The sequence below is a fragment of the Spermophilus citellus genome (genome assembly GCF_964194105.1).
Source record: "Spermophilus citellus genome assembly, chromosome: 11".
Taxonomy (NCBI): Eukaryota; Metazoa; Chordata; class Mammalia; order Rodentia; family Sciuridae; genus Spermophilus; species Spermophilus citellus.
Genome location: NC_138192.1, coordinates 70163815 through 70184678, shown reverse-complemented (window position 1 = coordinate 70184678; position 20864 = coordinate 70163815). Strand labels below are relative to the sequence as shown.

The 20864-nt window shown below is 34.7% G+C and overlaps 1 protein-coding gene across 1 annotated transcript in view; it reads left to right on the top strand.

The window, feature by feature from the left end:
• The window catches only part of SCN9A (sodium voltage-gated channel alpha subunit 9), a gene marked incomplete at its 3' end in the record, with an annotated part of 181825 nt that overhangs the window by 156020 nt on the left and 4941 nt on the right, over positions 1-20864 (top strand). Inside the window, exons 21-26 of the mRNA XM_081262212.1 lie at positions 9016-9138; positions 12651-12932; positions 13562-13609; positions 14774-14924; positions 20357-20454; positions 20591-20861. Of these exons, the coding sequence (XP_081118338.1) occupies positions 9016-9138; positions 12651-12932; positions 13562-13609; positions 14774-14924; positions 20357-20454; positions 20591-20861 (973 nt within the window). The remainder of the gene's footprint in view (positions 1-9015; positions 9139-12650; positions 12933-13561; positions 13610-14773; positions 14925-20356; positions 20455-20590; positions 20862-20864) is intronic.

The window sequence follows — 20864 nt, the reverse complement described above, 5'->3', positions numbered from 1 at the left end:
CTCTATCTGAAGTGTGAGGAGTAAAAATTTGTTCCCAGGATGTAGGCTCCCTATTTACCTCTCTTATTGTTTCTCTTGCTGAGAAAAAACTTTTCAGTTTAAGAAAGTCCCATTTGTTGATTCTTGTTATTAACTCTTGTGCTATGGGTGTCCTATTAAGGAATTTGGAGCCCGTCCCCACAATCTGTAGATCGGAACCAACTTTTTCTTCTATCAGACGTAGAGTCTCTGATTTGATATCTAGCTCCTTTATCCACTTTGAGTTGACTTTTGTGTGTGGCGAGAGGAGGGGATTTAGTTTCATTTTGTTGCATATGGATTTCCAATTTTCCCAACACCATTTGTTGAAGATACTATCCTTTCTCCATTGCATGTTTTTAGCTCCTTTATCAAATATAAGATAGTTGTAGCTTTGTGGATTAGTCTCTGTGTCCTCTATTCTGTACCATTGGTCCACCCGCCTGTTCTGGTACCAGTACCATGCTGTTTTTATTACTATTGCTCTGTAGTATAGTTTGAAGTCTGGTATCGCTATACCACCTGATTCACACTTCCTGCTTAGAATTGTTTTTGCTATTCTGGGTCTTTTGTTTTTCCATATGAATTTCATGATTGCTTTATCTATTTCTACAAGAAATGCCATTGGGATTTTGATTGGCATTGCATTGAACCTATAGAGAACTTTTGGTAATATCGCCATTTTGATGATGTTAATTCTGCCTAACCATGAACAGGGTATATTTTTCCATCTTCTAAGATCCTCTTCTATTTCTTTCTTTAGGGTTCTGTAGTTTTCATTGTATAGGTCCTTCACCTCTTTTGTTAGGTTGATTCCCAAGTACTTTATTTTTTTTGAGGATATTGTGAATGGAGTGTTTTTCCTCATTTCCATTTCAGAAGTTTTGTCGCTGATATACAGAAATGCCTTTGATTTATGTGTGTTGATTTTATATCCTGCCACTTTACTGAATTCATCTATTAGTTCTAGTAGTTTTTTTGTAGACCCTTTTGGGTCTTCTAGGTATAGAATCATGTCATCCACAAATAGTGATAATTTAAGTTCTTCTTTTCCTATTTTTATGCCTTTAATTTCTTTCGTTTGTCTAATTGCTCTGGCCAGTGTTTCGAGAACTCTATTGAATAGAAGTGGTGATAGGGGGCATCCCTGTCGTGTTCCAGATTTTAGAGGGAATGCCTTCAATTTTTCTCCATTCAGAATGATGCTAGCCTGAGGCTTGGCATAGATAGCTTTTACAATGTCGAGGTAAGTTCCTGTTATCCCTATTTTTTCTAACATTTTGAACATAAAGTGATGCTGTACTTTGTCAAATGCTTTTTCTGCGTCTATTGAGATGATCATATGGTTCTTCTCTTTAAGCCTATTGATGTGGTGAATAACATTTATTGATTTCCGTATATTGAACCATCCTTGCATCCCAGGGATGAATCCTACTTGATCATGGTGCACAATTTTTTTGATATGCCTTTGTATCCGATTCGCCAGAATTTTATTGAGGATTTTTGCATCTAGGTTCATTAGAGATATTGGTCTGTAGTTTTCTTTCTTTGAGGCGTCTTTGTCTGGTTTCGGAATCAGGGTGATGTTGGCCTCATAGAATGAATTTGGAAGAGCTCCCTCCTTTTCTATTTCCTGAAATAACTTGAAAAGTATTGGTATTAATTCTTCTTTAAAGGTTTTGTAGAACTCCGCTGTATACCCATCCGGTCCTGGGCTTTTCTTGGTTGGAAGTTTTTTAATTGCTTCTTCTATTTCATCTATTGATATTGGTCTGTTTAGGTTGTGAGTTTCCTCCTGACTCAGTCTGGGCAAATCATATGACTTAAGGAATTTATCGATGTCTTCACTTTTTCTATTTTATTGGAATATAGGTTTTCAAAATAATTTCTAATTGTTTTCTGTATTTCTGAAGCGTCTGTTGTAACATTGCCTTTTTCATCCCGTATGTTAGTGATTTGAGTTCTCTCTCTTCTTCTCTTCGTTAGTATGGCTAGGGGTCTGTCGATCTTATTTATTTTTTCAAAGAACCAACTTTTTGTTTTGTTAATTTTTTCAATAGTTTCTTTTGTTTCAATTTCATTGATTTCTGCTCTGATTTTAATTAGTTCTTGCCTTCTGCTACATTTGCTATTGTTTTGCTCTTCCTTTTCTAGGTCTTTGAGATGAAGTGTGAGCTCATTTATTTGTTGGTTTTTCCTTTTTTTGAGGAATGACCTCCAGGCGATGAATTTCCCTCTTAAAACTGCTTTCATTGTGTCCCATAGATTCCGATATGTTGTGTCTGTATTTTCATTTATCTCTAAGAATTTTTTGATTTCCTCCTTTATGTCTTCTATAACCCATTGATCATTTAGTAACGTATTGTTCATTGTCCATGTGATGTAGGATTTTTCCTTCCTTCTCTTATCATTGATTTCCAGTTTCATTCCATTATGATCTGATAAAGTGCATGGTATTATCTCAACCCCTTTATATTTACTGAGGGTTGCCCTATGGCATAATATATGATCTATTTTTGAGAAGGTTCCATGTGCTGCTGAGAAAAAAGTATATCCACTTGATGATGGTTGATATATTCTATATATGTCAGTTAAGTCTAAGTTATTGATTGTGATATTGAGGTCAATAGTTTCTTTATTCAACTTTTGTTTGGAGGATCTGTCCAATGGTGAGAGAGGTGTGTTGAAGTCACCCGTGATTATTGTGTTGTGGTCTATTTGATTCTTGAACTTGAGGAGAGTTTGTTTTATGAACGTCGCAGCACCATTATTTGGTGCATAAATATTGATAATTGTTATGTCTTGTTGGTGAATGGTTCCTTTTAACAGTATATAATGTCCTTCCTTATCCCTTTTGATTAACTTAGTCTTGAAGTCGATTTTATTCGATATGAGAATGGCCACGCCTGCTTGCTTATGAGGACCGTGTGCTTGGTATATTTTTTCCCAACCTTTTACCTTGAGCCTGTGTATGTCTTTTCCAGTCAGATGTGTCTCCTGGAGGCAGCATATCGTTGGATTTGTTTTTTTAATCCATGTTACCAGCCTATGTCGCTTTATTGGAGAGTTTAAGCCATTAACATTTAGAGTTACTATTGATATATGGTTTGTACTTCCTGCCATGTTTGATTATTTATCTCTTTTTTTTTTCCCTAATTTAGTTTGTTTCTCCATGATTAGCTTTCCTCCCATCTTCTGTCTTTACTGAGGCACTTCCCGCTGATGGTTTTGGTTATTGTTTTCCATTTCTTCCTCGTGTAGAGTTTTGCTCAAGACGCTTTGCAATGCTGGTTTTCTGGCTACAAATTCTTTTAGCTTTTGTTTATCATGGAAGATTTTTATTTCGTTGTCGTATCTGAAGCTTAATTTTGCTGGATACAGGATTCTTGGTTGGCATCCATTGTCTTTCAGTGTTTGAAATACATTGTTCCAGGATCTTCTCGCTTTCAGCGTCTGTGATGAAAAATCCGTTGTCAACCTTATTGGTTTACCCCTAAATGTAATCTGCCTCTTTTCTCTTGTAGCTTTTAATATTTTCTCTTTGTTCTGTATATTGGATAGCTTCATAACAATGTGTCTTGGAGTTGGTCTATTGTGATTTTGTGTGCTCGGTGTCCTGTATGCATCTACAATTTGTATATCTGTATCCTTTTTTATTTCTGGAAAATTTTCTGTAATTATTTCCTTTAGTAAGTTACCCATTCCCTTGGCATGAATCTCTGTGCCCTCCTCTATCCCGATGACTCGTAAGTTTGGTTTTTTTATGTTATCCCAAATCTCTTGGATGTTTTTCTCGTGGTTTTTTACCAGCCTATCTGAGTTGGCTAGACTCTTTTCAAGGTGATATATTTTGTCTTCATTATCTGACGTTCTGGCTTCTACTTGCTCCACTCTGTTAGTGATACTCTCAATTGAGTTTTTAATTTGGTTTATCGTTTCCTTCATTTCTAGAATTATTGTTTGATTTTTTTTTTTATAATTTCTATCTCCTGATAAAGATGCTTAACTTCCTCTTTTATCTGTTTTTGTAATTCATTTTCAGTGTGATCTTTAAGGTTCCTTTCCATCTGTCTAAGGTGTTCCTTGAGTTCTTTATATGGCCATTTTTCTGATGACTCCAGGTCCTCCTGAATATTTAGGCTGTCGTTCATTGTTTGTATTCCTTTTCTACCTTGCTTTTTTATGCTCATGATACTTCTTGTTCTGTTTGACTGTTGAGTTACTGTTTACTCTTATAAGTTTATTTGATGCTTGGGAGGAGAGGTATTAGAAGGGAAGGGAAGAAGTCACTAAAGAGAGCAAGTGTAGGCAGGTGGAGTTCAAGAGAGGGGGAATAAGAAAGTTGAAAAGAAATGAAAAGACAAGAGAAAAAAAAAGTGAGAAGAAAGAGAGAAAAAATGAAAAAATAGAAATTTAAAACAAACGAAAAAAAATTATAATGGTAATAAAAAATGGAACTTGAAGTTTAAAAAATAATAGTAATAATAATAGAATAAGAAAAATTAACAAAAAAAATTGAAACCATTAGTAAGAAAGTTAAAGAACACAACAACGTCAACTACAAAAAGTGAGAATAAAAAAAAATACTAAAAATAATCTTTAAAAAAATAAAAAAAATTACTAATAATAAATGCAGTCATAAAGCTCGATTGAGTTCTCTTCCAGTGGGTGGAGCTATGCCCACTGGGCCAGGCTTCTCCTCTTGATAGGTGGGAGCCAATCACTGTGCCTCAGCTCTTCTTCCCAGACTGTGCGGGTCTCCAGTCCTGAATGCCTGGGTCCTTTTCTTGTGGTTCCTCAATCCGGGCCCCACTCGCCTGTGATGCTTATCGCATTACTGTCTACATGTCGGGTCTGCTGCTCGTGGGAGTCCTGTTTTCATGGATGTCTGGGCACACCCTTTCTGTTTGCCTCCCTCAGGCCCTAAGTTTGTAGGGTTTGGGGCTGAGGACCCCCAGTGAATTTGTTTGCCCTCAGGTAGCAACTCCCCTGGTAGGTGGTGCAAGGGACCTCTGTTGTCAGCCCTGGTGGGGGCGATAGCCGGGAATTCTGTGCCGCTAGTCCCACATCACTCCCGATTCCCTGGGTCTGGCTATGGTGCTCTGTTTTTTTTTTTTTTTTTTTTTTTTACCTCTGTGAGATCATGTGGGCCGACTAGTTATTTCAGCTGGGTCGTTAGTGCTGAGTCACGAGAAGCAGGCGATCCGGGGCTTAAACGCCGCAGATACGTGCTCAGTGTGCGTTTTCTGAGGGGCCCAAAGTGTACGCCCTAGCTCCACGTCAGCTCAGCATTGCCTAGTGATCCTGAGCAAATAGGCTTTAGATAGCAGCGCCGCCGCAGCCTCCGCTGTTCCTCGGCCCGGTGCCTAGCTCCCGGGGCCCAAGCGGCTGCCGCCGCGGCTCTCCAACCGCCTCCTCCGGAGCATGGGTCCTCTCGCAGGGGGATGCCGAATGACCCAGCCTTCGGAGGACAGGGCTCGGCACACAGCCCCGTTTTAGTCTCTAGCTGCTGCAGCTAGACCGAGTAGACAGGGCCCTCAAGGCAGCATGCCGAAAGCAAATGGCGGCTCCCGCGGAGTGGATTTTCGGCCCCGAAACCCCAGCCCAGCCAACAATTTCAGTCCACTAATTCTCCTAATTTCCGGCAGGTCTCTTTTCAGCGGAGTTTTGCTCGAAGTTCATCAGTAGGTAGAATCTGGGTATTGATGGATCTTTTTGATCCCGTTACTGTAGAGATACTGGACGTGCTGTTTCCTCGCCGGCCGCCATCTTCCTCTGAATAGTACTTTTTTTTTTTAATACTGGGGTTGAATCCAGGGCTCTTTACCACTTAGCTAAGTCTCTGATCATTTTTATTTTTTTTAGTTTGAAACAGCATCTTACTAAGTTACTTACGAGTCCACTAAGTTGCTGAGGTGGCCTTGAATTTGCAATCCTCCTGCCTCAGCCCCTTGAGTCTCTGGGATTACAGGTGTACACCACCACACTCAGCCGCTCTTTTTTTTTTCAATAGCATAAAATATGAAAAATAATATCACTTTTTAATATGAATTATTCACAATTTTTTCAGTGTACAGCATTTTCATTATACCAAATGTAGAATTCTCACAGAATTTTTGTTACTTTACGTTAATGACTTTATACTGTTTTTATTCACCTTTAATAAATAAAATTATTTAGTTACCACCCAGAGAAAGAAAAGTCATAAGGTGAATCCCTTTTGTAACAGAATAGTTTTAAAGAAAAACTAACCAAAATAATAAAAAAAAAAACAAGAAAAGGAATATAGGTTATTTTTTCTCTTAAACTTTTAATACAATTGTTTTTTTTTAAATTTTTATTTATTTTATATTTTTTTATTGGTTGCTCAAAACATTACAAAGCTCTTGACATATCATATTTCATACATTAGATTCAAGTGGATTATAAACTCCCATTTTTACCCCAAATACAGATTGCAGAATCACATTGGTTACACATCCACATTTTTACATAATGCCCTATTAGTAACTGTTGTATACTGCTACCTTTCCTATCCTCTACTATCCCCCCTCCCCTCCCCTCCCATCTTCTCTCTCTACCCCATCTACTGTAATTCATTTCTCTCCTTGTTTAAAAGGGAAATTGCATGGAAATGGAGGGAGACCCTTATTGTTATACAAAATTACATATAAGAGGTTGTGAGGGGAATGGGAAAACAATTGGGTTTTTTAAGTTATAAAAATATTTAAAATACCTTAAAACTTTGAAAATATTATCACAAGTATACACATTTTTCACTCAATTTATGACAAAAACATTTACAAATACAGATTAATTTCTTTTTAATTAAGAAATGACTGTTTATAACAAATTATTTTGTTTTATACTTGAAAATCTGAACTTAGAATCTCAATGTGTATAATAAAATGTTTAGGAATACTTAATGTATAGAACTCAGGAAAGCATATGACTTCAATTTGAAATGTTGTTTTTTGAAAACAGAAATATACATGTATACAATATTTAATAATACACAACTTTGAGAGTAAGTTCCACAGAGTATTCTGGCTGATAGAGATAGAAATCTAGGAATATAGATTTTGGAAATGATTGATTTTTTTTTTTTAAAGACAGGGTCTTAATATGTTGCTTAGGTTGCTCTGGCTGATCTCAAACTTATGATTTTCTTGCCTTTTGCTCCCAAGTAGCTGGGCTATAGGCACACACCCCTGAACCCAGCCTGAATATTTTTATTTCTCAAAAATTGAGAAGCTTATTGTCAACAGTCATTCTCAGAGTATGATATCTGAACCAAAAACATAGGCACATGTATATAGGAACTCATTAGGGGGTAAATTCTCAGAACCCCTCCAAAATTTACTGAATCACAATATCTGGGACTGGGAACCAGCAAACTGTTGTAGATTACAGGTTAATCTAATGCATATTCAGGTTTCACAATCACTGATTTGATTTGCTGTTCAGAGGATGGACTCTTCTGGTTTCTACAAGTTTTTGATTGTTTGAAATTTACTTGATTGAGCATTATAAATTAACATGAGCACATATTTGTGTATGTACAAAGGTGTGCATAATTTGCTAGCTGGATAGATGCATATATAGAAAAGCATATAAATATTCTCAGACACAGAGTACACTGTAGTTTTTTCAACAATGTTCATATATTCAATATCATAAAACTGGTTTAACAGTGGTTTAGAGTACTGGTCTACTACTTCCAGAGGCTATTCAAATTGTAATCAGTGTTTTAAAACTTTTGGTTTTTTTTCTGATTAAAATGGGAGTATATTTAGTTTTTAAGTGTACTGTAAATGGAAAATAATGATCTCAAATGACTGAATTTAACAGTGATAAGAGAAGCAATTTAATTGTAATGGAAGCAATTAGTTCTATCAGTTATAAGAAATTTAAAAGAAAATGCAATATCACATTTAGTTCAATATTCTGAAGTAACTACATAAGGTCTAGCACTTTTAAATCTTCTGTTTTGTAAATCAGCTGACTTGTCTTTGAGTAACAGCAGCAGTGACTTGGGAGCAATGGATTTTTTTTCAACTCCTTAAATAATTAAATATAAGGAAATTGTCTTTGAAGTGTTCCTCTTCTTCCCTGACAAACCCAAATCTAGTCGTTACCTCAGTTCATAGTGAAAATATTTAAGACATTGTTCTTCAGCATTATCTGTGGCTACCCAGTGTAAAATAAATAAATATTTAAGTGGAATTTATCCAGAGACTAAAACATTTACAGATCCAAAGCCATTGAGGAAATTTTTTTTTTTGTTACTAAAATATATTTTGATTTCTGATCATGTTCTTTCTTCTGAAATAATTTATGGTTAGAGCTTAGATTCCTGTTAGATACTGGCACGGATGGTCACTGTGATTGGTCTACCTAACACAATAAAATTTTTACATATTTAAGTTTATGGTGAAGCCAATGAGACCACCTACTCTCATTCTCGGTTCAATATAATTGAGAATTTCTTCCATAAATTATTACAAGGTAGATCTTTAGTGCCAATCCTGAGAAACTGAAGGATAGAAATATTCTGTCAGGAAATTTGCCTCTTCTCAAAATCATGAGTCTTCAGATTGTTTTTGAGTAAGTTTTATATTCAGGCTTAGATTTAGTTTAATGTGACACTTTTGTGTCAGTTACAGAATAAACAAACTTTGTTAGGCAGTAGATGTTATTTCAATTGAAACTTTTATAGTTGTTCTAATAAAATTTTCACTTTAAATAATCAAGTGCATAACCATCAATTAACAAAGTATGAAAATTATGATTTCTGTTTAGATATAGTAAACATATTTCATTCCATTATTATTATTTTTGGTTAACTTTCCTTGAAATCTAATTTTGGACAATGAGATAATTGTGTAGAAAATTATACTGTTCTTGTTGAGCTTCTCTGAGCATTGAAATTAACTTTTCTTCTTGATCCTTTATCAATTTCATTGAAATAATTAATAAAAATGTTATTTTTTATAGGTTTCTTTGGTTACTTTAGTTGCAAACACTCTTGGCTACTCAGACCTTGGCCCCATTAAATCTCTTCGGACGCTGAGAGCTTTAAGACCTCTAAGAGCCTTATCTAGGTTTGAAGGAATGAGGGTAAGAAAATAGTAAATTTATTAATATAAAGTTCTTATTTTTAAATGGGATACTTATAGTGTAAAAATGAATGGGTATGTAGTAACTTTGGACTGTTCATTTACATGCATATACATATACATATGTAGATATGGGCTGTTTATAGTAAGTGTGATATACACATATGTACAGTATTTTAGCACTTTTTTAAAACAGAAGAATGAATCGAGACATTAATTCTTCCTAGACATATTATTTTTAGGCTATTGGATGATGAAGATAAGTGACTCTTCCCTTTGTAAATGGAAATCTGTTTTCTAAAAGTCATGTGAAAAGACCTGACACCAACTCTCATATACAATTTGGGGACTTTCCTGTATCAAATGCTCAAATAAAGTTTATTTGGAACTACCCCATATGGCAAGCATAAGAAAAGACAAGGAAGTGAAGTAACATTGGCCATCACCTTCAATTTCATATTTAAAATAATGGTTCAAAGTTAGTGGAATTATGTCAAAATTACATTTAAAGAAAACTAAAGCTCTGAAAAATTACTTTATTTACACTAGGCTTCACAGGACCTAAAACAAAATTTGTTTAGCAGAGACAAACAAGATAAAATAGATAACACCTATGACCAACCCACTTTTAAGGTTGCTTTGAATCAACAAGTTAATGACACACACAGAGAGCAGTGACTGAATTTTCTATAATTAGTTCATATCCTCATTTATTGCTATGCTTCTGGAATTTTTTGCTCTGATTTGCAACTATTTTCTCATACCTCTTGTTCTCTCAGCCTGGAATGTTCCACCTTGCTTCCTCAATCCCCACTCACCACTTGATGCAGCAAACACATACCTACCTTGAACCTTAGTATGAATTTGCCTTGTCTATTCACCATCAAGAATAACTACTTATCCTTCCTCTATGATTACACCCAAAACTCCCATTATATTGAATGTTCCTTGTTTCCCTGACTGCCTTTCTACCTATAGTCTCAGACCAATTTCATGCAGAGAAAAGTCTAGCTCACTGATTCTCTAACTGTGGTCACTGATCAGCTATCAGCATCATCTGGCAATTTATTAGAAATGAAAATCCCTGGACCCCAGCCCAGACCCTACTAAATCAGAAACTGAACTCAGAAATCTGAGCTTTAACCAGCCTCATGTGAATATTACTGATCCTTCAGCCTAGCAGGTCTCACTGATAGCCCTGTCAACCTAAGTCTTACGGTAACCTCTACTACTTAATATATCCAGTTAATATGACTTTCATGTATAGAAAAGAGATGATGACTATATAAAAAAATCATAAGAAAAGTTGAAATGCTCTTTATCATATAAAAATTGAAGAGTTACATTTCATTTTATGCAGAAAGAAATTCTTGACATTCATTTTTTGAGCATTAATAGAATGTCACACTCCATCTAGGACTTAGGAGTGATCCTTGGATTTGAGGAATGTTATATGGCATTTTAATTAACAGAATATTCTTGTCCCTGCAAAACCACTGCCTTTGGTGATTAAGTCAGTCTATAGATTTACACTGTTTACTCTTGTTTTTTTTTTCTTTATCTAAAATCTAGGTGAATTGGATTGAAAAGAACATTTTAGTGTATTTGGAAGAGCACAATAGCAATTTATGTTTGTTAACTATGTGAAAAGAAATATTTTTAACATGGTTAACAAAACAATGCATTTGAAGCATATTGAAGCTAGTTTCCTTGGAGTCCTAAGACTCTTTAAGCCTATTTATTTTCCCAAGTGGCTTCTAATCAGAGTGATAGGAACATATCTCTCATTGTTTCATTATTACACTTTTTTAACACCAACTATGTGTCAGCTGTTGTGCTATAAAAAAGAACCCAGTGCAATGAAAAATAAATTCCAGTCCCCCAAGGATTAGTAGAGCAGATTGTCATAATACAGACAGGGAAATAGTGTTCTATGGTATCTGCTGTAAAACAGTAAGCATACAATGGTGCAGGAATCCTACAGAGGAGGAAGTGCCTTCCCAGAAAAACTAAGAAGAATTCACAATGAGATAACATTGGAAACATAACTGAAAGAATAAGCCCCAAGCCACGGGCAGGTGGGCATTAGTGGTTGAGAAGCACAGAGTTGAGTATGCAAGGTGTTTTGGGGGCAATGAATACAAGGATCAGTGTGCTTAAGCAGTAAGCATAGTGGTGTGGGTAGCTGGAAATGGAGATAAAAGGGTAGGCTTGATGGAAAGTTAGCCATTTTGAACTCAACTTGACTGAAGAAAACATGTCATCTTTCTAAAAAGAAGCACAGTCATAAATGCTTTTTGTATCACTTCACATTCCCATGGATCCTCTATAGGTCCACGGACTCAAAAATAACTACTGTTCTGGTCACAGAGTTAACAAACCATAGCCCTTATGACTGTGGCTAATTGACTGTTTTTGCAAAGGAAGTTGTATTAGAATATAATCATGCCCATTTGTTTATATCTGATGTGTGGTTGCAATGGCAGAGTGCAATAGAGCTCATGTAACCCAATACCTAAAAATGTTGAAAAATATGTTTGCCAACCCCTGTGCTAGATAATCTCATACGTAGTCAGAAAGCCCCAATGTGTCCCCATTTGAAAATGTCTTGAGAGCCTCCTTAATATATTGAAAACAAGAAGGACAACAATGTGATTGTACTGACACATTATTATCTTCTACACACTTGTTCTCAAATGGGGACTATGGCTGCATTGTAAGAAAACAGACAGTTTTGAAGGATTGGGGTAAATAAGAAAATCTACAGACTCAAAAATGCTACAGAAGTTGTTCTGGAGAAAAATCAAAATGTCGAAATCACTGGTGATCAGTAGCAGAAGAAATGCTGAGTGGCAGAAGAAAAGAGAGGAATTATTTAAGACAAACTATGTATCTTTACTATCTGTACTTGCCCAAGAACTTAGTAAAATGTGTTTTTAGAGATAGATTAATGAATTCAAGAAGATTACTTTTATTTCATAGAAACATAAATCTACAGAGTTCAAACCTTTGAAAGACTCCCAGTTTTATCTCTACTAAGGTATATCAGTAGTTTTTCTGTGTGGGGAATAATTAATGCTGGTAATTCTAGGATTATGAGACTTTAAATGTATATATCATTTTTAATACTTATTTTTATATGTTTCTCTCTTTTCTAGAATGTGCAGATTTTATGGTTTCATCTTATCAATATCAGGTTTTTGGTTTATTACTTTTTCATTTATTTAAGCTATAATATCCTCTTAGTTACTCTGTCTCGTGTTTTTTAATAGTTTTATTGTGTTAAACGTGTAATTTATAAACTCACCAATCACAGAACTCATCTCTCAACTGGTCTTGTCTTGCTTGGCACTCTATTGAAATAGAAGGCATTTAATATATACTCATCGGTTGCTTGATTTGATGTCTCAAATAAAAGTGGTTTTCTGATGTCTTTAATACTGTCTCAATGTTGCCTATTTAACCTTTTTTGTTTCACCAGCCCTAACCACTCTTTCTTTTCTTGAACACTAGGTGGTTGTGAATGCACTCATCGGAGCAATCCCTTCCATCATGAACGTGCTTCTTGTGTGCCTAATCTTCTGGCTGATATTTAGCATCATGGGAGTAAACTTGTTTGCTGGCAAGTTCTACGAGTGTGTTAACACCACAGATGGGAAACGGTTTCTTCAAAATCAAGTTGAAAATCGTTCTGAGTGTTTTGCCCTGATGAATGGGAGCACAAACGTGAGATGGAAAAACCTGAAAGTGAACTTTGACAACGTTGGGCTTGGTTACCTGTCTCTGCTTCAAGTTGTAAGTGACCCCGTGCATGAATACTCAGAATTTACTGACTGTTAGGTGAAGGACATAGGACATTATTTAAATAATTTATTAACTAGAAATTAAAAATAAAATGCTGTGTAACTTTTAAAATAGAGTTGATCTGTCTTAGAACCCTATAAACATGGTTAAGAAGCATAGGTTTCTTGTGTTTGAGAATTATGAACTGAGAGTTGACTGCTATTGCACCATCTGAATATTGCTTCAAAAATAGTAGTTTTTGGACTTCCAGTTTTTTTCCTATGGGGAAATGAGAGGGACTTTCTAGTGGTATAGACTATCCTTAAGAAATGGAGAAAAATATTTCCAAACGTACTCATAAAATTCTCTTTCATTTATCAAAAAATGAAAGTTTATACCCCAAATTCACAGGCAATTATAACAATTTGGAAGTAGAATTAAACTTTAGATTGTGATTTGGGAATCTGTCCTCTTTTAAAAACAGAATCTTTATATTAAGTTGGTGCTTGGAAATACAGAAAAACTTACTAATTTAATATTACTTAATATATGTTGTAAGATTAAATAGACAAAACTATATATTTATGGTAGTTTGGGAGCATAAACTTCACATTCAGATTCTGTTAATGTTTTATTTACAGGCCACATTTAAGGGATGGATGGACATCATGTATGCAGCAGTTGATTCTGTTGATGCAAGTATTAATCAACATAACACTAAACTTTACAATTTAAAAAAATATCCTTAGTTTTCTTCAGTGGTCCTCAAACTATAGCTGCATGGGGCCCTGTGTATGTGCAAATATAACAAAGAACTTCCACCTGATATTAAACTAGTGGTTATGAGTGCAGCATTTGGAGACAGATCCTGACTCGAATTATGGTTCAAAGGCTCTGCAATGGTCATTGAACATAATTCTTTACCTTTCTGAGCCTTAGTTTACTCTCCTGTAAAAATAACATAATTCAGTACTTACCTCAAAGGGTTATTTTACAGATTCAACAAGAAAATGTTGAGCTCTTAGCATAATAGTGGCAGTAAAAATGTTTAATAAATATTAGTTTCTTGATATAAAAATGAAATAATAATTTTAAATAGTTTTTACTGTTTTTATATTTTGAAACACTTTGGTAGATTTTATACAAAATAAATTCCATGGAAAGAAAATTTAAAGATTACTAATTAGTTCATATTGTCACAGATTCCTCTGAAGATATTTTTGTAAACAAATGAAGAAACAATAAAACAAAATTTATCTAAGTATGGTGTCATCCCCTTTACAGGTTTTTCTGGAAATAAAAAACATACTAGAGATCATTTAGTTACTAACTTTTCTACCAATCTGAGAACAAGTACTATATATGGATAGATTCTTTATAATCATTTGCAGATTACATCTATGTACATAATAAGCATTTGTTAAATTTTTTTCAATACTGATTACATTTTTAAGAATGCCAGGTTAAGCTGGGCGTGGTGGCACACACCTGTAATTCTAGCCACTTGGGAGGCCAAGGCAGGAGGATGGCAAGTTTGAGAGGCTAGCCTTGGCTAACTTAGCAAAGCCCTAAGCAACTTAGTGAGACCTTATCTCAAAATAAAAATAAATATATAAATAAATAAAAAGGGCTGGATATGTATTTCAGATATAGCTCAGTGGTAACGCATCCCTTGGTTTAATATCCAGTATCAAAAAAAAAAAATGACCAGGTTAAGCCTCAATAATGCTATGGTTTCTGAAATACCAAGTTTGCCTAGGCTAGCACTGAGGATTGCCTTGTCAAACCACATGAAAAAGAAATGAAAACAGTGACTGCTAACTTTTTAATTTACTTTTAAATTTACTTTATAGGTAAACAAGCAGCCGAAATATGAATACAATCTTTACATGTATATGTATTTTGTCATCTTTATCATCTTTGGGTCATTCTTCACTTTGAACTTGTTCATTGGTGTCATCATAGATAATTTCAACCAACAGAAAAAGAAGATAAGTATTTCACGTATTTTCATCATTTCCCTGAAAAGAAATGAATGATTATTTTCCCAAAAATATAATGTGAAAGTTACTTTGGTATCAATTAGTAATTAATTTTGTTAGTGCTTCATGTATTTTTTTGAATAATTGACAATAGATACAATTATAGATGTGTTCAATTTTACTCATTTTTGTGCAGAAAATAATTTCCTAAATCATAAATTTCTTAAGCAATATATCAACTATTCCATTTTTTTCCAGTGTTCCCTATAGAGGATTAGAAAATTAAGAAACAGTCACTAATTCTTTATTCAAACATTTCATAGTTATTTGACTTTCTTCTGAGCCACTATTCTGTGTGGTATGTATTAGGTTGGTTCTCTAGTAGGAAGAATATAAATGTGACTTTTGAACTTGAGGAGTTTATATTAGAGCATAAGAAATAAAAACTAAGATTTGTTGAGTTCTATAAGCCAGGCACTTTCCTGAATATTTTTATTTCATTAATTCTCACACTGACTGTGGCTGCCTTATTTTGTTAGGGCTGCCATAACAAAATACCGCAGGCTTAGAATAACAGCATCCTGTTCTCTCACCATGCTGGAGGCTAAAAGTCCAGAACCAGTTTTGGCAGGGTCATGCTCCTTCCAAAGCCTCTGAGGGAAGGTCCTTTCTCCATCTGCCAACTTCTAGTAGCCCAGGCATTCCAGGGTTCCTTGAAGCATAACACTAATCTCTCTGTCTGTATCTACATACTAATCTCTGTGTCTTCCTCTTCATCTATTAAGGACAATACCAGTTGTCCCTATTAGAGCAACTACTGAATATTGGATTAAGCACCCCTCCACTTCCCCATGACTTCACCTTAATTTAATTATACTGCAACCACACAATTTCTAAATGAGGCCAACTTTCTGAGGTACTAGGGGTTAGGATTTCAACATATTTTCGGGGGGGGGCACATGATCCAATGCAGAATGTCAAGTTTAATGGTAATATTATTATAGACAATATATTAGAAATGAGGAAAGGCATAGAAAGGTTAAATAATTTACTTTAAATTATACATCTAGAGCTAAAGGTGTAGCTCAGAAACACAGCATTTGCCCAGTATGCACAACGCCCTGAGTCTAATCCCCAGCACATTAAAAAAAAAAATTACACATATAGTAAGCAATGGAGTTTAATAGAATTATTCGTACATCACCTGAATCTTTTTTTTTTTTTTTTTTTTTTTTTTTTTTTTTTTTTTTTTAAGAGAGAGTGAGAGAGGAGAGAGAGTGAGAGAGAGAGAGAGAATTTTTAATATTTATTTTTTAGTTCTCGGCGGACACAACATCTTTGTTGGTATGTGGTGCTGAGGATCGAACCCGGGCCGCACGCATGCCAGGCGAGCGCGCTACCGCTTGAGCCACATCCCCAGCCCCATCACCTGAATCTTGAACATTTGGTCTATTCATTCAGGCTGTCTGTCTATTTTACTATATTCCCAAATATTATGATATAAGATCATAATGAGTAAAAACTAACAACAATGAAAATATACATGAGCAGTCAGCCGAAAAGTGGATACAGCCATAAAAACGTCTATTCAGTGTGACACTTGAGCAGACCCTAGAACATAAATTAGAAGATAGGGAGCAACTGGGAAGTAAAAAGATGATAATCCATATGAAGGGATCAGAACTGTGGAAGCTTATGCCCAGTGATGATTAAGGAGGCAATTTGGGAATAATAACAACCCATCCAGTCTGTATGCAGATTAGAATTGTGAAAGAAATAACAAAAAAATGAGGTTTGGGTCTTTTTAAAAGCAGATATGAGAAGTCATGTGAGATAATTTTCAGCAGGAGCTGATATATCATTACAACAAGTAACTTTTGAACAATACCTTGATAATTAGGACTTATACTTTTATCCTGCATAAAGTATCTCACATGTGTAATCTATAAGACGTTAGTATCCCTAGTTAACCTCTCAGAGATGTTATGTTATTTGTATATAATCAGCCATAAAATAGTTTCATCATAAATCTAACCCCAGAGCTCCTTTTTCCAAAGACCATGAATCTTAACTTCAATAAAAATTTATCTAGCTGGGCATATTGGCAAATGTCTGTAATCCCAGTGGGAGGGTGAGGCATGAGGATCTCAAGTTTGAGGCCAGTCTTAGCAACTTAGTGAGACCCTAAGCAATTTTCATGAGACCCTGTCTTAAAATAAAATAGAAAAATGGCTGGATGTAGTTCAGTGGTAAAGTGCCTCTGGGTTCAATTCCCAGCATACCGCCCCCACCCCCGCCACCACCAAATTAATCTAGCAGTGATTCACAGAATAGTTGATGAGAGACAGAGGTAATTTCAGACCCTATTTTACCAACCATGTGGGCCATACCGTATACTATCCAAAATAGTCCTTTGTGGCAATGAAGAATAGGAAGTATATTCAGTCAAGATATTTTAGGTGGTGGATTCCATAGTTTGCTGATGATTTGCAAGAGCACAGAGTTTGAGTATTGTTTCTTGTCAAGTAACTGTTTACTCTGCCTGTGGCACCTCCTCCAGGAAAAGAGATCTTTGGAGGATGAAGAGAGGGCATGATTTCAGATACTGGCTTTCTACCTAAGAGGATAGATGTATATGCATTGAAATGTCATTAGTGCATGTGATCGACTACTCACAAGCATATGAATAAGTCTGTTGAACTTTAAAGACCATGTTTTCCCCCCCGCAATGCAATGTTGCCTCTTAATGTTTTTAGCCTTAGTACTTTGATCTCACCTTCTGGATCTATCCACATCTCTTTCTGCTAACCAATCCCACTTTACTAGATTTTTCAGCTGTCATCCATGTTAGTACTCTCTTCATCTTTAATAAATTCATGTGACGATTGTATTTTAATAGTTAATCATAAGTGTCTTATGGAAAATTATAATATAAATTATTAATGGGTTCAAATTATAAACTGAAAAACTATGGGCAGTTATTAATTGGGAAAATTATGTGATATATTTACAGACATGCCTAGTACAAACCTGAGCACTTGAGTAAATCTAAGGAACAACAACCCCCTTCAGTAATTATAATCTTATTGTATAGGATAATAGCAACTACTCTACAGCATGTTGAGTATCCTTTCTCTAAAATGCTTAAGACAAAAAATGTTTTGGATTTCAGAAGTTTTTCAGATCTTGGAATATCTGCAAATGTGTGTGTGTGTGTGTGTGTGTGTGTGTGTGTGTGTGAGAGAGAGAGAGAGAGAGAGAGAGAGAGAGAGAGATATGAGAGACTGGATACTGAAGATGGGACACAAGGCTGAATGCAGAATTCATATACATTTCATATTCACCTTATACTCTTAGGCTGAAGGTGATTTTATACAATATTTTCAGTGCATCTGCTTTTTTATTTTTATTTTTTTTTGCTACCCATCACATGATGTCAAGTGCAGCATCTTCCACTTAGGGTATTTTGACAGTATTTGAAAAGTTCCAGATTTTAGAGCATTTCAAGATGTTGGATTTTGGCATTACGGATGGCAAACTTTGCTTGTCAAGTACCAGTATTATGCTAAGTGTTCAGCATATACTCTCACAATTGATCCTCTTAATAAATGAATGATGTAGCTATTCTATTAAGAGGAGGTGATTTGTATGTAAAGAGATTTAAAACCTGCCTAGGAATAAGAGAAAAGCTTTGAATAAAGTTGGTAAAACATCAAAACTGCAGTTTTAATTACCAAGTAATACCTTACAGAGTATCACACACCAGTAGACCAGCCTGACTTAGAGACTCTCTGCCACCTAGCTTTTTGCACGAAGGATACATTTTGCACAAGACCTATATAATTGACAATAAAAAAGAAACAAAACAGCAAGACTGGGTTCTCTACTGGAACATTTAAAAATTTCCTCTTAGTTTTCTCCCACCCTTCATCATATTGACAATCAGGCTATGATTAGAAGAAGACACAAAATCTGCTACTGTGATTTTCACTTCTAATTCAGAGTTCTTACTTGATATGTTCCCACTCCCTCCTGATAAGTTTTCAACATGCTGTGATATTCAGCCCCACTAATAAACAATTTGGAACGCTGGGGCATCTCTTGACTTTGGCACAAGGCTGTCTCTCATGACTAATATTGGTAGATAAGATGAATGCTAAAATTACATGAACACTGCATATCCACTAGAGGAAAGTAAATTAAAGCACTTTAGGAACTCTCTAAATCTGGTTATCATAGGTGTTTGATGAATAAGTAATGTGGTGTAGCAGGAAGCTGAATGTTCCTTAACCCAGGAGAACTGAAGGGAGGCCATAACTGGGTCATCTTCAACCTAGGATCCTACCAATTAAAGAAGAATTTGAGAACTACAAATTCTCAAAACTGGATTATTCTATTAGAATTTTCTAAATTAGAATGCATTATTATAATTTTTGATGTGACTTTAATAGGTGATACTATAGAATAGTGGGGAATTTGTACATATCTGTAAAAATCACAGAAAACCTCAAGAAATTAACCAAAGTCTAAAGGAATAACCAAAGCTTTTACCTCCCCTACATGAGATTTCATCTTTTCCAGTATGGGGAAAAAACCTCATTTAAATGTTAACTTTTTACTATAAAGTCATAATGATTGTATTTTCTTTCTTATAATCAATCAGAAAGTCTTTCAGTTCTTACCAGTTCATTATTGTGACTTTCCTTAATACCAAGAATTTTATTGTGCTTAATGGTATTAACCAATAAAGCATGAATATGGCAATTCATTTTTTGGGATGTCATAAGGAGTTTCTTGAAATACAGACATAGATATAGATGTGGATACAGACACAGATAAAGAAACATAAATTAACTATTTATTATGTATTCATAATACAGACATAGATATAGATGTGGATACAGACACAGATAAAGAAACATAAATTAACTATTTATTATGTATTCATTTTTCTCTCTTAAAAGAGAAAAATGAATACATAATAAAAACAAATATAAATATAGAGAGAACTGTTAATAATTTTGGGCTCATACTTCTTATAAGAGTAAAAAACACTAACCAGATCATCAAAGAAGATATTTACCACTATTAGTTCTTATAACCCTCACTAACATATTTGTTATTTAGCAATAAAATGCCGATAAGAGAAGTAGATGAAAATATCAGCACATAGTCTGAAATAACACAAGTTAGTACACAAAAAGATAATCAAGCCAATCATTATTATATGTAATGTATATATTTTATGTATGCACATTTCATTATGTATGGAGATTCATGTCACTATACTTAGGTAATCCTTTAAGAAAGATTTTGTTTATAGCTACAATGGACATAATAAAATGCATTTTGTTTCTATATTAATTTATTTTTTAACCTGTTTTAGGACCAGAAAAAGAAGTCATTCAGTGATTCTGGTTTTAACTAGATGTGTTTTATTTCTTTACCTTGGAGGTCAAGACATCTTTATGACAGAAGAACAGAAGAAATACTATAATGCAATGAAAAAGCTGGGGTCCAAAAAACCACAAAAGCCAATTCCTAGGCCAGGGGTAAAATAATGCTTTATATTAACATACATGCATATATGTGAATTTTAAAATTATATTTAGTTGCTAATGAATATTTAACTTTATAGATGACATCTGAACACTTCTCTAATTTCCACATTATTCTTGTTTCTTATAGAACAAATTCCAAGGATGTATATTTGACCTCGTAACAAACCAAGTTTTTGATATTACTATCATGGTTCTGATCTGCCTCAACATGGTAACCATGATGGTAGAGAAAGAGGGACAAAGTGACTACATGACTTATGTTTTATATTGGATAAATGTGGTTTTTATTATCCTTTTCACTGGAGAATGTGTGCTCAAGCTGATCTCCCTCAGACATTACTACTTCACTGTAGGATGGAACATTTTTGATTTTGTGGTTGTGATCCTCTCCATTGTAGGTA